Genomic DNA, 21,914 nt, shown 5'->3' with positions numbered 1-21,914 from the left:
GAGCTGAGGTTCAAGCCGAGCAGTCTGACTTCACTTTGAACCTGTGCACCATGTCTGGAGCAGCCCATCTTTCTTCTGCTCCTCCTTGTTCCACGGCCCTGTCCTCTAGTGTGTAGACAGAGCCGCTGGGCCAAGGGAGGAGCAACCCATTGCTGTTCCTGGTGACTTTAGCTGCTGGACCATGGACCACAGTATCTGAGATGCCCACACAGGCCTCTGACCCCTGCAGCCCCTGTCTGAACAGTTACTGCCCCAGATACACGTCCCTCCGTTCTGTCTGGTCTGTCTGTGTCTCTGACCGCTGCTGCAAGCTGTGTGCAGTGGTAAAGATAGAGAGGTAGAGAGGGAGGGGGAAGCCATCTCCAGGGGCGAGGGTTATGGCTTTATTAGAGGCGAGTCCTTTTCCCAGACACCAGCTGTGGCCTCGTGCTGGTGTGTGGTGCCCTTGTCATTGGTGCCAAGAACCTCTCATGCTGGGTGTTGACCAGGGCTTTTGAGACCCAGTTCTTTCCTCTGGTTGCCATAGAGTCGTTTGGGTTGGTCTGCATGAGAGAAGGAATGGAGAGGTAAGGGTAGTGACTTAGTCACAGTGCAAGGAAAGGACAGAGCTGGGCTGGAACTCCGGATCTCTGCCCTCTCCCTACCTCTGACCGGGGCTGTGCTGTTTGGGCCCAGGGCTGTCCCAGGTCCTGCTGCGAGGAGGTGGCCAGGTCCTGCTCGGCTGGATGCTGCACTACTTCCCGTTCTTCCTGATGGGCCGCGTCCTGTACTTCCACCACTACTTCCCAGCCATGCTCTTCTCCAGCATGTTGACAGGTCAGCGCCGCCCACTTGGCCTTGGGAGACAGAGCAGGGGCGGGGACAGGGAGCAGCAGAGCTGAGGGCAGTCTCTGCTCCCTGACTTCTGTGCTCCAGAAGTGCGTCCTCACGGGCTGCTGTGGGTTTCCCTCCCCACCAGGCATCCTGTGGGACACCCTCCTGCGGCTCTGTGCCTGGCGCTTGGCCAAGGGCATCCATGTGGTGGGAATCCTGAGCCTGCTCCTGGGAACTGCCTACAGGTATGCATGTCCCCTGCGTGGGCTCAGTGACGCTCAGCCTGGTGCGTTCTGCCTTCCCCAGCTGCCTGGCCCCCACCCCGAGGGCTCTGGTTCAGGTGACAGCCCCCAGGTGACCCTAATGTGCAGCAAGGAGCAGCAGCAGGAAGCGAACTGTGCATTCTCTGCTCTGCCAGTAGTTTCCAGCTTTTGGGCCAGCCCTCTTTCATCCCACTGGCTCCTTGCCAGAACTGCTGTCCGTGAGGGGAGGGAGAGGATGTAGGAATGGGGTGGTCTGGGGGCCGCTGGGAGGGGACAGTTGTTTGGAGAGCCTGCCTGCTTTGCCCTCTCTGCAAGCCCTGTGGGTGTCCTGCTGAGCCGCACTGGCGTCCTGGCGAGCACATGCCTGTCCAGGGGGCTTAAATCACATTTTGACAAACACTCGAGTCGAATGGCCCACACCAGGGCCCAGACAGAGCCCTGTCATTGGCCTCTTACAAAGACCCCTTCCTTTATTGTCAAGAAGTCCGCCTCTGCTAAGCTCTCTCTGCCCGAAAGGCCAGCTCAGACAGTCGTGCTAAGAGAGAGAGTGGGTCTTGTGGGCAGGGAGTATCTGGTGAACTCCGGCAGGAGGCGCTGAATCCACAGGCATGGGTGCCAATGCCTCCCTCCAACTCCCTCGCAGCTTCTACCTCTTCCATCCTCTGGCTTATGGGATGGTTGGTCCTCTAGCCCAGGACCCCGAGAGTCCGATGGCAGGACTGAGGTGGCTGGAATCATGGGACTTTTGAGGCTACTGTAAAGACTCCAGCCTGGCGCCAGGAACTGCCCCGGGACAGCCAGCTGTGGAGCCAAACCCTGGACCCTTCTGACTGTGGATGAAGCCGCCTGAGGAGCTTGGAGAATTCTGCTTCCTGCCAGGACCAAGCTCTGGGAGCAAACCCGGATGGAGTCCAACGCTGGGAGAGCCACAATGCTGTGTGCAGCACCTGCGGGGGTGGCGTCTCAGCCCACTCCCCTGCGAGCAGGACGGGCAGGGGGCATGTGCACAGGGTGGGAGTGCCTGGGAGATGGTGCCCCGTGGAGTGGGCCTTGTAACTGGACAGCCAGTGGCATAAACTCTAGAAAGCCCAGGACTGCAGTGACATTTTCTTGTGTTCTTTCCACACTGGGTTGGGTTTGCTTTGGTTTTGGTTTGTAAGACCCATCAAAACGTCTACCTCCACCAAGGCCCCAACAGCTGAGAGTGCCGGCCCCAAGGGCAGAGCAGATGGGACCATCACAGTGAACCCAGCTGAGGTGGGCAAGCGCTCCGAGCCCCCCAGGGACTGCTGCTCAGGGGCCTGTCTGTGGTAGACCAGAGCACCAGGCTCTGGGGAGCAGGGTGGCCGAGAAGGCGCCAGCCTCGGGTCAGCCTTCCTTAGCCCTCGGGGGGTGTCACACCGTGAGATTGGCAGTAGGAGCCGTGTCCTGTGCCTGGCCACTCTGTAGCCCCAGGCCTGGGCATGCTAGAGGGGACTTCTCTCTGTCCCTCAGTTTCCCCCTGCTTCTGGCCTGGCCCTGAGGCTGGGGCGGCCTTTGAGGATGCTTTTGTGACAGCTGAGCCAGCTGAGAGCGGTAGGCGCGTGGTGCAGGCTCCCTGCGGGCACCGGGGTGTGCACTGCCCCGGCCTGTCTGCCTGAATGCCACTGCCGCCTGCTGGGCCTTCCCAGTGCCGCTGCTCCAGCCCTCCCCGCGGACGTCTCCCGGCTCAGCCCTGGGGCATCTCCCCCTCCTCTGTCACAGTTTCACCTGCCTCTTTCTCCCCGAAGACCCCAAACACCGAGAACTGAAAAGCATGGCTGCTTCTCCTGCTTAGCGCTTTGAAGTTGAGGCCAGCTCAGCGCTCTGCTGCGCTTCCTTCCCAAAGGGATGAAGAACACCCTTGGGTTGGGGGGAGCGGAGCCCAGGCCAGCACCCCAGCCGGCCTCCCTTGGCGCCGGCTTCGTCTCCGAGGACTCAAAGCCCCGAGGTCTAATGATGAGTTTGCTGCTCTCCATCTTTCCCCTGTGCAGCTTCCAGCGACTCTTGACAGGGCCTGAGTGCTTTAAAGCGGCCGGGGAGGCGGTTGCCATGGAGACTGGAAATCAGTCCCAGGGACAGGTCGTGCTATCTACTGGGCTGTGGGGAGGGAAGCTTCTGGGCCATGCTCGGACATTCAGACAAGCTGTCATTAATGTTAATAGAGGAAACCGGCGATGTCAAAAGCAAGGCAGCTTGGTTAATTAGATCTGGGGCCAGATGACCTCCCTCTCCCACGGCTGCAGCCCTTTTGATTTCCCCCAGCAGGAAGCCGCCTGTGCCGAGCCTGGGCTGCTTGCTTAATTGCATCTCTGGCAAGGACGGAGAAGCTCTGCTCCCTCTTTTCCGCACCCCAGGCACAGCTGCTTGCTTCGACTGGGCGGGGGCCCCATCGGGGTGAGCTCTCCTGGAGGTGGAGCACAGGAGGCCGTGCTTGGCTCTCAGCAGAGAAGTTGGCCTCCCCGACCTCCAGAGGTGGCTGATGCTCCTTGGGGCTTCTTTTTTCCCAGCAGGAAGTTGCTGGAAAGAGCAGCTCTGTGGGGCAGGCTCAGCCGGCTTCCTAGTCACCCTCCCTCCCTCCCTTCCCAGTTTGGCCACCCTGGGAGCAGCAAGAGTCCTAGGTCCGGTCTGCTGCTTTCCAGGGGTGGACGAAGGAGAATTCTCTGCCCTCTCCCTCCTCCTCCATGCTCTAACCAGCAGCCCGGTGCACACAGGGCTTGGAGCTTTGAGTGCCTGGCTTCTGTCCGGAGGAGGCTGCTGCTCCGGATGGGGCTCCAGCCCCGGGGATGAGCAGGAATGGTAGGTGTCCCACTCCCAGCCATGGTCAGCCCAGCCTCCAGCAGCTCCTTGAGCCACGTTTTATTAATAATAAAGAGAAAATGAAAGTTTCCAGAGATAAGTGAAGGCCATTGACTTTTGTAATAAATAGCTCTTGTTTTGAACGCCGTGGTGTTCTTGTTGTACTTAATTGGGTCTGACTTGCCCTCTGGCTCCCAGGACAGCCTCTCTGAGAAGAGAAGAATGTTTGGAGTGCAGGAGCCATTCCATCGTGTCTGGGGCCTGAGCTGTCTAATTCTAGCAGCGGTTGCCGCTGGACTCCAGCAGCCTGACCACTCCAGGGACATGTGGGCCTTCCCATGTACATGGCTGCTGGAGTAATTGTTGGTTGTTATTTCTGTTTCCTTAAACTTACTTTGCTCCAAATAAGGAGGATGCTGAACCTGTCATTTTTTCTCTTTTAAGCTGCCCACACAGCATAGAAAGGAGGGAGACAGCGATGAGTGGCCCTGCACCGTAGCAGCTTGCCATCCTGCCTGACGGAGGCCCCTGTCTCGACGGGCTCCTCTCTCGTCAGGAGTGATGTTAAGGGAAGCGGGGAGTTAGTACCGCCCGTGAAGCTGGGCGTCCTCTGGCCTGCCTCAGCACCCGTCTCAGGACCAAGAGTAGCTGGAGGCGGGGCAGGGGGGCAGGGGGCGTGGGTCCTGTGGATGTTCAGGAGGTAGAAAATGCCTAAGACAAGCAGGGCAAGAAAGAAGCAGATACCACCCGACTGGCACAGCTTAGTTCACGTCCTGACACATCTGTGACGCTGAATCCTCATAAGGCCCACTGAAGTCAGTGGTGCTGTTGTCTGCATTCCACCCCAGGAGATTAAATTATGTTCTGTGGTCCCACGATGAGTAAGTAACAGAACCAGGGCTCAGCGCCAAGTTGGACTTGTCTGCTTCTCCAGCCTGGTCCGCTGGGACTAGAAGTGCCTCCCAGAAAGATCTGGCAGCCCTGGAGTCTCTGGGGAGGAGGTCCGATGCCCCCAGTCTGCACGTCCCTCTGTACCTTCTGCCTAGTCCTGAGCACGTCCCAGGCTCCGTCTTTCCTGGTTCCCCCAGCCAGCCCACACCAGAGCACATGGGCGGGTGTTTAACACAGTTTTCTGGGATGACAGGAGCCCTGAGTGGCAGCACCTGCCATTCCCATGGTGCGAATGCTCCCACTGTGGCGCATTTCGAGCCCCCATCTTGTCCTGAATGAGAAGCTGGAGACAGGTGCATACAGCTGACTCCCGCAAGCCCCCTAAGAGCTGGCTCCAGCACGCCTCTGACACGCTGTGTCCCCGGTTTCGTCTGGTCTATGGACACAGCTCTAGGCCATGGCCCATTAAAGTGTGGGAACCAGTGGAGAGAATGGACATCTGACCTGAGGTCAAATCCTGGCCCCAGCACTTAACTGTGAGACCTTGAGCTGATGACTTGACCTCCTCGGTCAACTGTAAAATGAGGATATGACAGCAGCACCTACTGCATCGACTTACTATGAGAAACAGGAGCTGGTGATACGAAGGGGTTTGTACAGTGTCTGGACGGCGATGCTTAATAAATGCCAGCTCCTTACTGATGCTAGTGAAACACTGACCCCCGTGACAGCATGTGACTGTAAAACAGGACCGGTGCTCTCCCAGATTTTGACCTGCCCAAGTGCTAGCCGGACACCCCACAGGGTCACGAGCCCCTGTGACTTCCCCAGCCCCTCAGTGTGGCTTCACACCCTCAGGCTTCTTCTGGCTGGAATACACCACCCTGGCTGCTGAGGCCCTCCTCCAGGGGGGGCGGAGGCCAGAGTGCACTTAGCCAGCTCCTCCTGCCTTCTCCTGGCTCGAGGAAGCCATGGGTTTGAGTGTGCCAACTCCAGTACCCACTAGCTAAGGATAATAACTCACCAGACCAAAGGAGAAAGGAGGCAAGAAGAGTTCTGGTGGAAATTTGTCAGGGAGATGCAAGCTGGGTGGGCTGGTGGGAGCCCTTAGACCAGCTGGGTGGCCTGCATAGAGCTCGGGATATCCAAACACTGAAAGATGCAGGTGGGGGCCAGCCTTGTGTGGCACAGGGGTTTGAGCCATAGCCTGCAGCGCCGCCATCCCATATCAGTGCTGGTTCAAGTCCCGGCTGCTCCACTTCCAGTCCAGCTCCCTGCAAATATGCCTGGGAAGGCAGCGGAGGTGATCCAAGGACCTGTGCTTCTGCTAGTCATGTGGGAGACCTGGATGGAGTTCCTGGCTCCTGGCTTTGGCTTGGACCAGCCTTGACTGATGCAGCCATTTGGGGAGTAAGCCAGCAGATGGAAGATCTCTTTCTCCATATATCCCCTCATCTCTAACTCTGCCTTTCAAACAAATGAAATAAATCAAAAAAAAAAAAAAAAAAAGGGAGGAGGAGGTCACTGGAAGTACAAGTGGCCTTTCTCTGTAACCTACTACATCTGGCTGCAGGGTCCTGGGCCCCAGCGCTGGATGTGTGACTCCTCCTCCCTTCGGCTCTTCTCTCTGCGCTCCTGCTTGAGGACGTCTCTGACTTTTTAAGACACATTCTTTGCCTGGCTGCCTTCCAGCATGCTCAGACCAGAGACCCAGAGGTATGGGGGCAAACGGGGGAGAGTGGAGGAGCGTGTGCCGCAGACTCAGCCCTTGGGAGTGGCAGAGCAGCTGGGCAGTGTCCTGGGGCTTTGGCTGGGAGCAGACAAGAAGGAGTTCTGCTGGGCTTCGTCATGCTTCGCAGCTGGAAGGGGAAGTGTTAGAAGGCGGGAACTTGGCCGGTGCCACGGCTCACTAGGCTAATCCTCCGCCTGCGGCGCCAGCACCTGGGGTTCTAGTCCCGGTCAGGGCGTCGGATTCTGTCCCGGTTGCCCCTCTTCCAGTCCAGCTCTCTGCTGTGGCCCGGGAGTGCAGTGGAGGATGGCCCAAGTGCTTGGGCCCTGCACCCGCATGGGAGACCAGGAGAAGCACCTGGCTCCTGGCTTCGGATCAGCACAGCGCCATTTTGGAGGTGAACCAACGGAAGGAAGACCTTTCTCTCTGTCTCTCACTAACTCTGCCTGTCAAAAACAAAACAAAACAAAAAAAGAAGACAGGAACCTGACACTGCACATGGGGCCAGGCCAGAATCCACAGCCTGTTCACAGCTGGTGGCTCTCTGTATCCATGGGACCAACTGGGCCAACTGGGGAAGCTGAGGCCCAGAGAGAAGCAGACAGACCAAGGAGACAAGGAAATAAAACTTGAGATTCAGCCACAAGAAGGTAACGGTGAAGCCCGAAACTGTTACCTGAACTTCTAGGTTTTTTTTTTTTTTAGAAAAAGACGATTTTTAGTAAATCAAAGAATGATGGAATGTCAGCATTTAGCTCCTTCAGTGCCCGGGAGGTGCAAAGCTCACAGCCACTGCCCCCAGGATTCCATTCTGGCCAAGCAGAGCTAGGATTCAACTGCAGCTCACTGGAAGGGGTCTCAAGAAAACCGAGGCCTGGCTGGAAATGGCAGTGGTCTTTGCCCTGTCCCTAAGGCTGAGAGCGCTGGTGGCCCGCAACATGTGCCCGTGCGGCAGTCAGACCCGGATGGGGGGCAGCGGATCTCTAGCCTCAGCTTGGACACCCGGGTAGATGCGGCTGCTGGCTGGGCTCTGGGTGCAAGGAAGAGGAGAGCCATGGGGCATGATTTAAGCAGAGGGGTGTGTGTGTGTGTAAGGGGTGTGTTTGGCAAACTCAAATGTCTCCAGGCAATGGGGGAGGGGCGTATACCCCCTACCTAAGATGATCCGCTTAACCCATGCCCTGCGGCTACTGACCCCTAAGTGGTGATATCCTCACATAGATTCCAGAGGAGGAACTACGGCCCAGAGAGACTCCATGATTTCTCTTAGGCTCTGAATCCTTTCCCAGGCCATCAAGTGGTCCCTAGCCAAGACGGTGGTGGAGGGAGCCTACGCCTTGCAGGACAGGAAGGGGGCGGGGGCCCGAGGTTGCTTTAAAGCGCCCCAGCCGTGGCGGCGCGGGGCGGCGCAGCTCCGGGAGCTGCGGGGCGCAGGGCGCAGCGGCCGGAGCGGGGGCCCCGCAATCGCTAGCGGGGCCCCGCGGCTGGGACGCCTCCACCTACGGGGGGCCGTGCGCGTCTTCTCTCGGCGCTGCCGGAGAGCGAGCGACTGCTGAACCCCGCCCGGCCGATGCACGGGGGCAGGAGGGAGTGCGGAAGGGTCCCGCGCCCCGAGGGTTCCAGCCCGGAGCCCTGCGTCCCCAGGAGAAGATGGAGCGGCCAGAGCAGGAGCTGATCCGGCAGAGCTGGCGGGCGGTGAGCCGCAGCCCGCTGGAGCACGGCACCGTCCTGTTCGCCAGGTGAGGGTGTCCGGGCGCCCCGGGGTGCATGGGGAATGGGGTGGAGGCGGACAGCGGGCGCCGCAAGAGGGAAAACTGGCCGGGGGCGCGGAGGCAGGCGCTGGGGCACCTGCCTGATGTGCGCCAGAGCAGCGGGAAGCGCGCGGCGACAGGTGCCGCAGCCCCTGCTCTCCTCGCTGGGCCGTGGGCGCGCCTTGCGAGCCCGCGCTGCCTACGCTGCTCCCCACGGGGTTCGCTGGGGGCGAGCGAGGGCGGCTGGACACCCGTTCTCGCACGGTGCCCCGGCCCTGGTCCTGCGCGTCCCGAGTGGTCCTGGGCGGGTAGCTGCAGGGGTGCCCACCGCTGCCCATCCGGGTAGGTCCGAGAAGTGTGCGTGAGACACCTGCGGAGCCTGGGCCCTGGGAGGGTGCACTCCCAGCGCCCTGCTTCGGAGGAAAAGACCAGGTTAGGGCCAGGGATCTCACCCTTCTCCGGGCACGCCAGACAGCCAAATCTTACCCCCAGAGAAGCTTCATTAAAGAGGACGCACGGACCCGCGGGGAACCCGGGACGGATTTCGTCCTCACCCTGGAGCGTCCCGAAAACCCCCGGCGGCCACCAGTGGGGGGCAGCGCTCCCTTAGTCATGGCGTTTAGGAGCCTTGGGCTCCCTCAGCCAGCGCCGAACTTCTGGCCAGGCTTCTGAACCCCGCGCTTCCCCAAAAGGTGACACAAAACCCCAGTGAGCCCCGATATGTGCCTTGGCTGACAGTGTCCTGCCACTGGCTCCGGGCTTTCTCCCAAATTCATCTTTTTCATTTAGGTGCCCAGCGTGGCTTTGCTACTTCCAAGCTGTGTGACCTAAGACAGGCTGCTTAACCATTGTACCTACAGCTTAGAGTTGCAAGGGATACACAATTGCAAGTTAACCACTTGCCAAGTACTCAGAGCCTGTAGGAGTTTGTTCATGGTACTAGGATTCTGTTCCGAGTCAGCCATTCAGATGTGATGAGGCTGCGAGTTCCTACCGGGGAAAGGGCTGGGGGGTGAGGCCAGGGAGGGAGGGAGGGAGGGTGGGAGAGAGGCTGGCCGCCTTTCCTTTTCTCACTATGGGACTCCAGGTTTCCTGGTGGAGGACCCCTTCCTGTCCCCAGCCACACCCCCAACCTGTAAGTAGATGTGGCCCTGCAGCAGGTGCTGGAGGAGGCAGGGACACAGCGCCCTCTGCAGGCTGCCCGCAGCACGGCCCCCCACTGCCGGCCAGCCCTGGGTTCCCTGGGGTTTGCCCTAGCACCTGCCCCAAGACTGGCACACCTCCCTTTCACAGGCTGTTTGACCTGGAGCCCGACCTGCTGCCCCTCTTCCAGTACAACTGCCGCCAGTTCTCCAGCCCTGAGGACTGCCTCTCCTCCCCCGAGTTCCTGGACCACATCAGGAAGGTGAGTGGGCCTGGCATTCTGGGAGAGATGGAGGGATTTGGGATAGGGGAAAGTTCTTCCGCTTTCTGTCGGGGCGGGGGATGGGGGAAGATCTCACTCTCCTTCCCTCCTCTCCCTCTGGGCTGGGCCAGGCCCCGTTTGGGACACCAGAGCACCCGGACCCGCATGTGCTCAGCCTGCTGCTTCCAGCCGTTGTGGTCGCTCTTGGCCTTGACCTCTGGCTCCCATAGGCTGCATCAACCCTGGCCTTGGCCAGTGGTGGCCGCCTGCCAATGAAAACCGGGCCAGGACTTTCTTAGAGGCTTGGGAGGGCCTCAGTTTCCCCCTCAATCCAGTGGACAGTACTGCCCAGCAGGTGCAGTTAGTGCTTCAGGCCACTCAGAGGAGAGGAGCTTCCTTCATGGGTGCGGCACTAGTGGTTTGGCCACATGTTGGTGCCTTGTGGATGTGCCTTTCACATATCAGCCAGGAAAACAGGATCCTGCACTGGCCCCTGGCCGAGGCCCTCCGGGTCCAGGCTGTGGGGGTCAGTGTGGTGGGCGGTTGCTCCCCCGGTCTCACTGCTGCCTTGGCCTTGGCAGGTGATGCTGGTGATTGACGCTGCAGTCACCAATGTGGAGGACCTGTCCTCCCTGGAGGAGTACCTTGCGGGCTTGGGCAGGAAGCACCGGGCAGTGGGTGTGAAGTTCAGCTCCTTCTCGGTGGGTAAAGAGTTCTGCCTCTTTCCTGACCTGGGGTCACCACCTTCTCCCAGCCCTCCCCTCGCCACCTGCTCCCTCCCCTCCCCTGCAGCTGTAGATGCCCTGGGCTGGAGGCCTGCATCTGTTACTTGGTGCGTGACCCTGGCTCCGAGCCTCCCAGGGAAGGTCCAACATGTCCCACCGTGAAGATCTGCCTTGACGAGAGGGCCAGTGTGCATGAGAAGCTGGGCCCGGCAGGACGAGGGGCAGCCTTGGCTGTGTGCATTCCCTTGGGGCTGTACTGGCCCTTCATTGAGAGAGCTACCCGACATGGCTGGGTACAGAGGCTCCAGCACGTGGGCCATCCTCCACTGCTTTCCCAGGCCATTAACAGGGAGTCGGATCGGAGGTGGAACAGCTGGGACTCGAACCAGCACCCATACAGGATCCTGGTGCCCCAGGCGGAGGCTTAGCCCACCATGCCACAGCACCAGGCTGATTCTAGTCTTCTTACCATCACTCTTATCTAGTGCCCACATTGGTGGCCGAGTCTCAAGGCAGAGTTCCAAGCCTCTGCGTGTGTCCCTCTTGCTAATGTCCCCTTGGCCAAAGTCACAGGCCTGCGCCCAGGGTCAGCATGGGATCTTTCCATGGATTTTCCCACTGAATCATCCCAAGAAGCCCACGGGCTGTTTTCTGCTTCTGTGAAAGCAGCCGAGGCTCAGAGAGGTCTTGCACCTCGTTCAAGGTTGTCAGTGCCTAAACGGTGGGGTCAGGATCTGCGCTCAGCTCCTGGCTCCGCAGCCCGGGCTCCCCAAGTGCCACCTTACAGAGGACTGTAAGACTGACGCCCCGGGGCCATGACTGGTTTTGGTTGGAGCTCCAGGCGCCACCCAGGCCCCACTCCCGGGAGGTTGCAAGGGCTGGGGTGGGGTGCGATGCTTTGTTCGCTGTACAGCCTCACATTGAGGGGGAAAGGTAGGCACAGGGATCGGGGCAGGGCCCTGTACAGGAGGGAAGACCGGCACCCTAGCAGCCCCAGGCCTCGGTTTTGTCCCCTGTGGAATGGAACGACGCCTTCCTGCCTTTGGGAGTGACAGGCTTCTCCCTCCCTCTGCAGACGGTGGGCGAGTCCCTGCTCTACATGCTGGAGAAGTGTCTGGGCCCCGCCTTCACACCGGCCACGCGGGCCGCCTGGAGCCAGCTCTACGGGGCCGTGGTGCAGGCCATGAGCCGAGGCTGGGACGGCGAGTAAGAGGCGGCGCCACCAGCCTGGGTCTGACCCTTGGTCCGTGTCTGTTGTAACCCCAGTCCCCTGGCCTCCCTGTGTCTTGTTCCCTGTCCCTCGGCCACACGGGAGGGGTGATGGAGCGGCCCAGCCTCCTCCCAACTCCAGGAGTGGCTCCTCCTTCCTGTCCTGCTTCCCCGCAGCCAATCCCCTGGCTCCTTTTATCTCTCTCAGACACCCCCTCTTGTCCCCGGAGCAGAGCGCTGGTGGCAGAGGTGGCCCTGGGGCCCGGAAGGCAGGACGCTATGGGGATGGGGCTGTTCCGTCTATGCCGCCTTCCTAGGCGAGCCCAGGCCAAGCAAGGGCTCGGGTGCCTGGGCTGCAGGCATTTCCCCGTCTTGCCTGCTCAGGCCTTGGCTGCTGCCCTGCAGAGACAGCAGCCCTGGCCTTGCAGTGGAAGCGCGGGCTTGGGAGCAGGAGATGGGGGCTGCTGGGGGCCTCAGGACTGCTCATGCCACGTGGCAGGGCAGTTTTCCCAGGGCGAAACGTCCCTTCCCCTCGCGCGGCACCTCCGCCGGGAGCTCCTGGCAACTTGCTCTGGAAGAACCCAGCCCGGGGTGGGGGTCGGCCAGGAAGGAGGGTGCCTGCCTTGGGAGACCCGGTGGCTCTTTCTCACCGCGGCACCTGGCCAGGCTGAGGCTGTCCCCTGTCCCGTGACCCTCCTCTCTGTGGGTGCACAGCCCCCTTCATCTACCAGCGCTGCGTGCTTGCGCTCTCCCCGACAGCTGCAAGAGGAGGCAGCAGCAGAGGCTCACGGGCCCTGTGCTTGTCTGCTCCGTGCCGTGGTTCTAGAACCCTGTGAGGAATAAACCTGTGCCGTGCGCCTCTCTGACCCTCAGACCTGCTCTCTTCCTGGTCCGGGTGAAAATGCAGGCAGTGGATCTCAGGGCTGGGTCAGCAGTGGATGGCGAAAGAGCCAGAGGCCCGGCTGCAGATGGAGCCGTGAATCTGTGGCCCAGACTGGCTGGCAGCGCACCGAACCCAGTTCCTCTTCCTCCTGGGGGCACACCTGGACGGCCCTGCCCAGCCTTAGGAGAGATGCGCGACCGAGTTCTGATCCGTGGGCCGCGCGGGGTGGGACCACTTCCCCCGGAACTTGCACATCTTCCTCCGTGCTCTGTCATCCTCAGGCCAGCTTGGTGCCGAGTCATCGCGTGAAGGAGGTGCCCGACTACCCGCTGTGACCGTTAGCTGAGCGAGGCGCCACCTGCTCTGTGTTGAGGCCAGGAACATGCAGGGGTTGGCTGGGGCGACACACAGCCACAGTCGTCCGTAGCCTGAGGAAGTTCGTTGGTGGGGTGCGGAGGCTTGAGAGACAGCACAGGGGAGGCAGCATCGCAAGCAGGCCTCATGTGCTCAGGCACGGTGTCAGCCCACCGCCCACCGTCAGCCTCCAGGGCTGGGGCCGGGCTGGACGTGGCCGGATGCGTGGCACCTGGTACCTGGGCCAGCAGCCCTCACCCTGGGCTTCTGTGTCTCAGCCCAGACAGGATGTCGCTGGGCCTTGTTAAAGCTCGGGGGGCTGGGCCTGCAGGGCTGGGTGAGTGTGGGAGGACAGCCCTCCCCCTGGGGCCTCCGCCCGAGCCCCACAGGTCCACTGAGCCAGGGCCTCGTCCACACCACCACCTAATCGTGGCTCCCTCTCAGGGGGGCCAGGGAGGCCTGGCTTTGGGAAGGTCAAAGACACTCCGCTGACCGTGTCCTGAGCCGCTTGTAGCATGGGGACTTTCTCCTCTCTTGAAGGTCATCCTTCCACTTGCATGTGTGTGAGCACATGCATGTGCACACGTGTGCATGTGTGTGTGCCCGTGTACACACGTGTGTGACTGCTTCCCTCCTCTAACCCTGCCCCCTCACACCCCTCCGCCTGCGCCCGCAGCTGGTCCCTCCCACTCCCGTCACCCCGCCTCTCTTGCTTTGCTTCCTGCAGGAGTAGTCTTCCCCCACTCTCAACTCTCCACACGAGAGCCTGTTTCCCCCAGGTGTGTCCCCACTCCTAATCCATGAGGCCAACGACACCAGCCAGCGACTTCCTCTTGCCAGGTTCAGTGCTCGCCTTGCAACACCACGAAGTCTTAAGCACTCCTTGATTTCTAACCATTTTATTACAGGAATAGGCTAACACAAACTGAAGCCAAGAGACTGTGAATCTCCAGGTACCACCATACCGGTTTCAAGCTTCCCACCCACTGCCTCTCTCTCCCCACTGCAGTTGTTTTTTAATTTAAAGAATTATTTAAGGATTTGTTTGAAAGAGAGGGAGGGAGAAACAGGGAGGTCTTCCATCTGCTGGTTCACTCCTCAGATGGCCGCATGGCCAGAGCTGAGCCAGGCAGAAGCCAGGAGCCAGGTGCTTTCTGCGGGTCTCCCATGCGGGTGCAGGGGCCCAAGCACTCGGGCCATTCCCAACTGCATTTTCAGGTGCATTAGTAGGGAGCTGGATTAGAAGTGGAGCGGCTGGGACAGGAACCGGAGCCCATGTGGGATGCCGGTGTTTCAGGCAGCGGTTTTACCCGCTACATCACAACACTGGCCTCTAATTTTTAAAATTTTGGTTTATTTGAGAAGCAGAGAGAGAGAGATCATCAGCTGGTTCTCTTCCCAAACGCCCTGGCTGGGAACTCGATCTGGATCTCCCATGAGGGACCCAATCCCCTGAACCTTCACCTCCGCCCCGTCGGGCGCACACCAGCAGGGAGCTGGCACCAGGAAGGCAGTTGGGAGGCAAGCAGGGTGTTCCAGGCAGCCAAACGCCTGCCCCCGTGGGAGAGTTTTAAATCAAACTCGAGGCTTCGAGTCCTTTCACCTTTGAGTTCTCCACTGTGCGTTTCTAGTGGGTGCTTGTCGCGCTAGCCCAGGCTGCCAGCACCCGACATAAGCGGTAGCGCCTCACCATCTCCCGCGCCCAGCCCAGGCCGCCCTTGTCCATTTGTGCCAGAGATGCCTTCGAGCAGCCGGCCCGCACTGTGCCTCTGCTTGTGTCTCTTCAGTGTTCGCCCTGTCCCGGCCCCGCAGCCCAGCACGCCCCACGTGGCTGGTGCTGCCTTGTGGGTCTTTGCACTTTTCTGCCCCGTGTTCACTGTCAAGTGTGGGGAGAACTGGGGCTCCCCCATTTCCTCTGGAGCCCCTCGTTTTCCTGCTTCTTTGCTGCTGTGCCGTCTCAGACTCACGTGTGGATTCTCCTTGCTGTTTTCTTTTTTTTATATATTTTTAAATTTTATTTTCATTTTGTTTGAGAGAGAGCATGTGCTCCCATCCGCTGGTTCACTCTCCAAATGCCCACAGCATCCAGGGCCAGGCCAGGCCCACGCCAGGAGCCAGGAATTCTGTCCAGGTCTCCCACGCGGGTGGCAGGGACTCAAGTATCTAAGCCACCACCTGCCGCCTCCCAGGGCGTGCGTCAGCCGGAAGCTGCATCAGAAGCTGAGCCAGACTTGAATCAGGAACTCTGACATGGGAGGAGGGCATCACGGTGGGGTCTTAACCAGTGTTCTAAATGCCTGTGGTCCTCTGTGTCTCTGCTCAGCCCTCGGCCCTCCTGCTCACCTGGGCTTCCTGCCTTCAAGGCAGCCCCGTGCTGTAAACAGTCCAGATGCTGAAGCTGACGGCTGCAGCCACTTCCTCCCCGTCCCCAGTGGCATCTCCAGCTTGCCGGGAATGGCCCTCTTGGCATCTGCCCCCGGCTGGCTCGTCCTGCTGCGGCCCTCTCTACCCTACGGGCCACTGTGCGCCCGGTGGTCCAGGCTGAAGAACCGGGACTCAGACTTCCTCCCCTCCCTTCTCTCTCTCTCTTTTTTATTTTTTTATTTTTTTTTTTATTTTTATTTTTTGAAAGGCAGAGTGGACAGTGAGAGAGAGACACAGAGAGAAAAGTCTTCCTTTGCCGTTGGTTCACCCTCCAGTGGCCGCCGCGGCCGGCACGCTGTGACCGGCGCACCGCACTGATCCGAAGCCAGGAGCCAGGTGCTTTTCCTGGTCTCCCATGCGGGTGCAGGGCCCAAGCACTTGGGCCATCCTCCACTGCACTCCCTGGCCACAGCAGAGAGCTGGCCTGGAAGGGGGGGGCAACCAGGACAGAATCCGGGGCCCCGACCGGGACTAGAACCCGGTGTGCCGGCGCCGCAAGGCGGAGGATTAGCCTAGTGAGCCGCGGCGCCGGCAACTGCACCCCACTTCTAACCCCTCTGGGAGTCTTTGTCCCGATTCCAGGCTCAGTGGCCTTTCTCATTCTTTGCCCCATCCTTCTCCAGGCCATGTGGTCTCTCTTCCACACGCCTCCAACAGCGTCTCACCAGGGCTTGCTACTCCCACCTGCCCCGACCCTTGCTACAGGGATTGCCCCAGTACACATGGGGATGGGGCCCCCAGAGGCGGCTGGGGAGGGGCAAGCGGAGTCCTCGATTCCTGGCTAGGGAGCCTCAGCCTTAAAGAGTTATGGAGCTGGCTGCCCATTACCAATGTGCTTAATACCACTTAAAAATGGGGACCCTGCCAAATTTTATGTCTATTTTACCACAATAAACAACACTGAAGAAAACCATTGGGAGCTCAGTCACCTGCCAGAACCCTCCGATGGCTCCCCTGTGACTAGAGTAGAACCCGGAGCCGAAGTGCGGCCCCCTCAGAACCCACCTCCCCCCGCCCACACACACACAGGCTCTCTCCCCAACTCTGCCCTGTGAATGCAGTCACCCTGGATGGAGTTCTGGGCTCCCGGCTTCAGCCTGGCCCAGCCCTGGCTGTTGTGGGCATTCGGGGAATGAACTAGCAGAAGGATATTTGACCTCTCTCTCTCTCTGCCTCGAAAATTAAAAAACAAGCAAACAAAAATCAGCCGGCGCCGTGGCTCAATTGGCTAATCCTCCGCCTGTGGCGCTGGCACTCTGGATTCTAGTCCCGGTTGCCCCTCTTCCAGTCCAGCTCTCTGCTGTGGCCCAGGAAGGCAGTGGAGGATGGCCCAAGTGCTTGGGCCCTGCACCCACATGGGAGACTAGGAGGAAGCACCTGGCTTCTGGCTTGGGATCAGCATAGCAGCCATTTTGGGGGTGAACCAATGGAAAAAGGAAGACCTCTCTCTCTCTCTCTCGCTGTCTAACTCTGCCTGTCAAAAACAAACAAACAAACAAAACCAAAAACTCATTTATTGTGCTTGGAATCTTGTACCCAAGCGGGTAGGTGGTGGTGAAAAGCGCTCTGGGCTGTGTGTCTGGAGGAAAGAGGAGACTGCTCACTTTTGTTGACAGTGGCTAAGAGGCCAGAAGTGGCCCCAGAGGCCTAGCAGGTGGCTCTCTGGCCCACACAGCACTCCTGCCTGCAGAGCAAGGTCATGCAGCCAGCTGGTGCCCGAGCCAGGTGTTTGTCACTGAGAGGCCTGAGCCAGTGACCTGCTGAGGGCTCCAGCTGTGTTCTGCCTGGGGCTAGGGTGGCTTTCCTGGCCCACCACAGTCACCTAACCCTGGCTCGCCCCTCAGGGCCCTGTGCGCCCCAGGGCAGGGGCTGTCTTCTCCTCCTGCCCCAGGCACGGCAGCCTTCGCTGAAGTTGTTTCTCACTGCGCCAAGGCCCAGCCTGGCTGCCAGGGCGCCTCCCTGATGCCCAGCCTCTCGCCCACCTCCCCCAGCGTCGTCAGGCACGGACCGCAGCCGGCCCAGGCTGCCGCTCCTTTTGGAGGCTTCTACCTGCCATTGGAGTCTTCTTAGGTCCAGCCCCTGGTCTAGGGCCATCACCTGCTCACTTGGGCTTCTACTGCCCAGGGAAGGCTGTCTCGGCGATGGCTCCCTGGGAAGCTTCCAGAACATTCTCACCTACTGCACAGCAGAGGCACCATCCCTCCCTGCCCCTCCAGCACCCCCGCCGCCCCTGCAGGCCTTCCCACCATGGGGTCAAGGGGCCAGGGAAGGCCTCGCAGCTGGGGTTCCCACGGGGGCAGCAGCGTGCCGTGAAGTGCTCCAGCCTGCTGGCTTCAGGAGCGCTTCTCTCAGGAGCGCTCACTCCTCCCAGGTAGGGCAGGGCGGGGCTGGGCTGGTCCAGAGGCAGAGGCACAGGCAGCAGAGGCTGGGAGGACTTGTTTATTCAAGGCACGGTCATAGCATTAGTAACAGGAAGGTTCGGCATTCTGGCACATTCCTTTAGTGGTGGTGGTCCAGGTCAGTCCACCCCCGCCAGGGCCCCCCAGGGACGCAATGCTGCTGATAGGCACTTTGCTTCCAGAGAGCAGCTGGGGGACTGGCAGGCAGGCACGGGGCTGCTCGAGGCCCAGGGGGGCCCCTCTCAGAGGCGCTAGGCCATGCCTGGTCCCCCTGGAGGCAGCTCCCTCCAGGAAGGATTAAGTGGATGGGTCGAAGGTGGGTGTGACAGGTGTGTGCTGAGAGCCGGCGGAGGGGGTGGCCAGGGACAGCCGGGTGTGAGGTTGCCCCTGGCCCCTGCCCTGGGTCTCCAGGAAGGGGACAGAAGCAAGGGAGTCTGGCACTTTCCCTACACTCACACCACCGCCTCTCAGAACCACACTGCACTTGACCCAAATGCAGAGGGGAAGCCCCCAGCCCTCCTGCCACGTGGTCTGTGGGCCCCTTCCTCTGTGCAGCTTCCTAGGCTACCGGGGTGGGAGGGGCGATGGCTGAGCCAGTGGTTACAAACCAGCAGGTCAGCAGGGGCGTGGTGCTGGCAGGGCCCCCACATCCCGCACTCACACCCTGCAGGGGCGGAGCAGCTCCTGGAGCTGGCGGCCACCACAGCCTGCCAGGCCTTGCCACACAGCCGTCAAAGGAGCCTCTTCCCATGGTTGGTTGGTGAAATTCCTGGGGGAGGAGGCCCCCTTATTCCAAACTGGACAAGGAATGGGAAAGACAGCTTCCCCAGCCCAAGCTCTCCGGAACAAGCCCCGTGCCCCGGGGTGGGTGGGGGGAGATGGTGACAAGATCTGCCCCTTGAGCACTGGTCCTCATCTGCACTGGGGCTTGGAGCTGCTGGGCCTGGGCTGTAGCAAAGGCAGAGCAAGGATGAGGCCAGGGAGACCAGAGCTCAGGGAAGCCGCATGCCCGGCACCTGGTGGAGAAGCTCAGCGGGGCGTGAGCCAGCCCCGCCGGCTGCAGGGGGACAGCAGGGCCTCAGGCCTTAGGAAGGTGAGCTCGAGAGGGCTCTGAGCAGCAGAGCCACTGGGCCGGGCTCGCTGTAGCTCCCTGCTGGGCCGTGTGGTGGTCTCTATGGGAACTTGCTGGCGATGCAAAGGGGCTGAGTGTCGCCAGCACTGCTCAGGGTTGGGCTCCTTCCAGCAGCCCCGGGAGGGCAGCCTCGCTCCACCATGAAGGGCTTCTCCGTGGGGACTCGGCTCTCACCCTGCTCCTGGCAGGGCTGGGGTGAGTCGCCGCTGGATGCACCTGTAGCATCGGGAGCAGGGCCACACTGGAGGGCAGCTCCCGAGGCAGCGGAAGGGTCCTAACTGGGGGCTGGCTGATGCCACCGGTTCGAAGCCTGGATTTCTTACCCTTAGCCATTGCCCATCTTGGCCAGCTGGGGCCCAGGCACTTGGATGGGTATGAGGCAGAAGAGGCTCTTGGCGGCTGTGTCCTTGGCTTTGGAGGTCTTCTCATCAGGTTCTGGGGCTTGGGCGAGTCTCTCTAGCTTCCCACCACCCAGAGTTTGGGGCCAGAAGACCCCTCCTCCTCTGTGAACTCTGCCTCTGCCCCCTCCGCCTCACATGAACGAGCAAGAACTAGCCGAATGTTCCTTCATCAGAATGCACACAGGTCTCGTTTAATGGGCCCCGAGCAGCCAGGCCCCAGCTGCCCTCGCAAGAGTGGAACGGAGAAGGGCCCCGCCCCGCAGCTCCTGGGGAATCTTGAGGAGGGGCCGAGGACCAGGAAGGGGCCCAGTGGCCTCTCGTCACGCCTGTGGGCTCAGCTGCCCCTTGCATGGGGAGCAGAGACCGCCTACAGGCTCCCTGCGGGAACGCCTGTGACAAGGAACTCCCACGCCCTTCCTTCTCGGGGTGGCGGTGAGGGGCAGCTGGCGCAGGGGTGACCCCGGAGAGCCTTCCCTCGGCTGCCTCCTGTCTTGCTCAGGCCTTCTGCAGCTTGACCCAGCATTTAGTCTCTGTGCCCCGGGCTTCAGCCGCCTCTCTCCATCCCTTCCCGACCCCAGGGCGGGGCGGGCCCTTGGCACCTCTGGTTCAAGTTGCTCAGCAGGTTGTGGCCTCCTGGTGGCTGTGGCTGGGGTGGCAGATGTCTCCATCGGGGGCTTCCCAAAGTCTGCAGGAGCTAGCGGGGAGGTCCGGGCCACCCTCCTTCCTCCCTCGGTCAGGCCGTCCCCTGGTCCCCCAACTGGAGTGGCCAGGTGGAGGCCTCGGGTCCTCATCAGTGGTACTGGCTCTGGCCCTCCAGTTCCAGCCCTTCCTGGAACTGGGCCGAGTCCAACTCCCCCGCAAAGCCCCTCAGCCCACTCTCTTCTTCTTCTTCTGGCTGACTGTTCATGGTACCATAGGTGTGCCGGGCTGGGGAGGAGGCGGGGGTCAAGTTCATTTCCGGCTCTTGCAGCACCGTGGCCACGTACAGCTGCTCGGGATAGAGAGGGGAGACAGGGGCAGGGTCACATCTGGAGCAGAGCCTTGGGCACACCCTCTCAGTTCATACTCACCCGGTCACCTGCCCCCTCCGAGCCACCAGCCCTTCTCCGCCCCCCGCAGCCGGAGTCCTGTCCATCCCGCCCCCCTCGCTGCTCTTGGTCGTTTCACAGCGCTCCTACATCCTAGCGCACTGTTCCTCCTTAGTATGTGCCACTCATCCTGGGGTCAGCGTCAGGCTGGACCCCAGGGAGATGGCGGGTGACTCCCCCAAGCTGGGGTCTGGAGAGACCCCCATTCCTGAGACTGCACTTCCTAAGGTGTGCAGGCCCCGCCCTGGGGCGTGTCTCTAGTTGGCCTTTGAATCAGGACTTGACACTGAGACTGTGAGCTGTCAAACCCAGCGCTGGTCCCAGGAATGCAGCTGGCTAGGAACACACAGGGCATGCTAGGGGAGCGGGGAGCGGCTTTTAAACCGGCTCCTTGACTTCGAGACCGGTGTGATTATGGGATGGAATTGAACCTTTCCTATGGAGTTTCAGTGACACCTCAGTCTCGGTTGGTGGGGAAGCAATTTCCCTACAAAAGAATCTTGACACCTCCGCGACACCAAAGCAAGCCCCACAGGTGACTTTTTTGGTCAAAAAAGGGAAAATGGTCACTGAACCCTGGGAACGGTCAGCTGTCTCTGCCCTCCTCGTGGGGGGGGGGCACGGGAGTAAACAGGACGCTATGCATTTCCTGGCGTGAGGCACAGCACCATCTGTAATGTATTCGGGCTCCCACGTTGAACTTGAATCTGTCAAGCCTTCGAATAACTTCTAGTTTTCAGGGAATACAGGTGGCGGTGGAACCTGCTATAGGACATGATGAAGAAACAGCAAGAAGAATCCAGAAGGCGGCACATTCTGCAGGAACACTGGCTGGCTCTCGCCCGCAAGTCACAGCAACGGGACTGTGCTAAAGTTAAAGGGACCTGACCAGACGCACAGGTGCCAGATTGGTCCAGTGTCTGTGCCACACTGCATCTTGTCTTGGACAAGCTCTAACGGATATTTCTGGAATAATCAGGACAGTGGGAATGGGGACTGGGTATTGAAAGCCCCACAAATATATAAACGGGAACATGTAGACTGTTAACTGAAATGCAGGCTGCACAACAGTGTTTCATTTTAGCAAAAATGAAATTATGTGTGTACAACTCTATGTATTCCTAATTGCCTGGAGGAGGTACTTTCATAAACGTGTACCTATGTGTATACAAACACGGAGGTGTGAGGATATGCACTAAGGTATTAGTGGGCCTCTCTGGATGCTGGAATCTGAACTCTGTTTCCTTATCTTTGCTTGCTTTGTCTACAATGTCCATAAGCCAGTGTTACCATAATGATGTTCAAAAATAAACAGAGTTGAGAACCAGATGGACCCGGTACCAGCTTAGTTCTGCTACTCCTTGCTTAGCACCCTGGAGCCTCAATTGATTGACCTTTTGCGGCTCTGGGTAGGGGTGAAAGCCCCTCCTGGGGACGAGACACTCTTGCTAACCATATTCCCAAGGGCTGTCCTGGAAGGGCCCCAGGGAAGACAGACTTTGAGTTCCTGGTCTTCTCCCTGAGCCCTCTCCAAGGCCATCTGTCCCTCTCTGTAGGGTTTTCCCCCCAAGTCATGCAAACCCAGAGTTCTGATTCCTTCTTGCGTCTGCATACCGTGGAGACAGGTGGG

The 21,914-nt window shown here is 60.1% G+C and overlaps 3 protein-coding genes across 11 annotated transcripts in view; 2 read left to right on the top strand and 1 right to left on the bottom strand.

Moving 5' to 3' along the window:
• The window catches only part of POMT2 (protein O-mannosyltransferase 2), a 45,419-nt gene extending 43,249 nt beyond the window's left edge, over positions 1–2,170 (top strand). For all 3 annotated transcript variants that reach the window (XR_016226628.1, XM_002719630.6, XM_089322430.1), the window contains exons 19-21: positions 676–816; positions 959–1,058; positions 1,720–2,170. Coding sequence is in view for 2 of the 3 variants with exons in the window: in XM_002719630.6 (XP_002719676.2) it covers positions 676–816; positions 959–1,058; positions 1,720–1,825 (347 nt within the window). In the remaining variant the exon portion in view is untranslated. The remainder of the gene's footprint in view (positions 1–675; positions 817–958; positions 1,059–1,719) is intronic.
• Positions 2,171–7,870: 5,700 nt separating this feature from the next.
• On the top strand, positions 7,871–21,613 carry NGB (neuroglobin). 2 transcript variants are annotated; one of them, NM_001082133.2, is given in 5 exon segments: positions 8,158–8,252; positions 9,558–9,669; positions 10,251–10,370; positions 11,470–11,637; positions 21,018–21,613. In NM_001082133.2, coding segments are annotated over 4 exon segments (456 nt in total). In that variant the 5' UTR covers positions 8,158–8,163; the 3' UTR covers positions 11,605–11,637; positions 21,018–21,613.
• The window catches only part of TMEM63C (transmembrane protein 63C), a 67,272-nt gene continuing 64,719 nt past the window's right edge, over positions 19,362–21,914 (bottom strand). For all 6 annotated transcript variants that reach the window (XM_002719631.6, XM_089322427.1, XM_089322426.1 and 3 more), the window contains one exon: positions 19,362–20,184. In XM_002719631.6, coding sequence (XP_002719677.2) covers positions 19,987–20,184 — 198 coding nt within the window. In that variant the 3' untranslated portion in view covers positions 19,362–19,986. The remainder of the gene's footprint in view (positions 20,185–21,914) is intronic.

Source organism: Oryctolagus cuniculus, chromosome 20 (assembly GCF_051225735.1).
Source record: "Oryctolagus cuniculus isolate XC-2025 breed Fujian yellow rabbit chromosome 20, ASM5122573v1, whole genome shotgun sequence".
NCBI lineage: Eukaryota > Metazoa > Chordata > Mammalia > Lagomorpha > Leporidae > Oryctolagus > Oryctolagus cuniculus.
The sequence above is the reverse complement of the archived record's forward strand: the minus strand, read 5'-3'. Positions and strand labels throughout refer to the sequence as shown.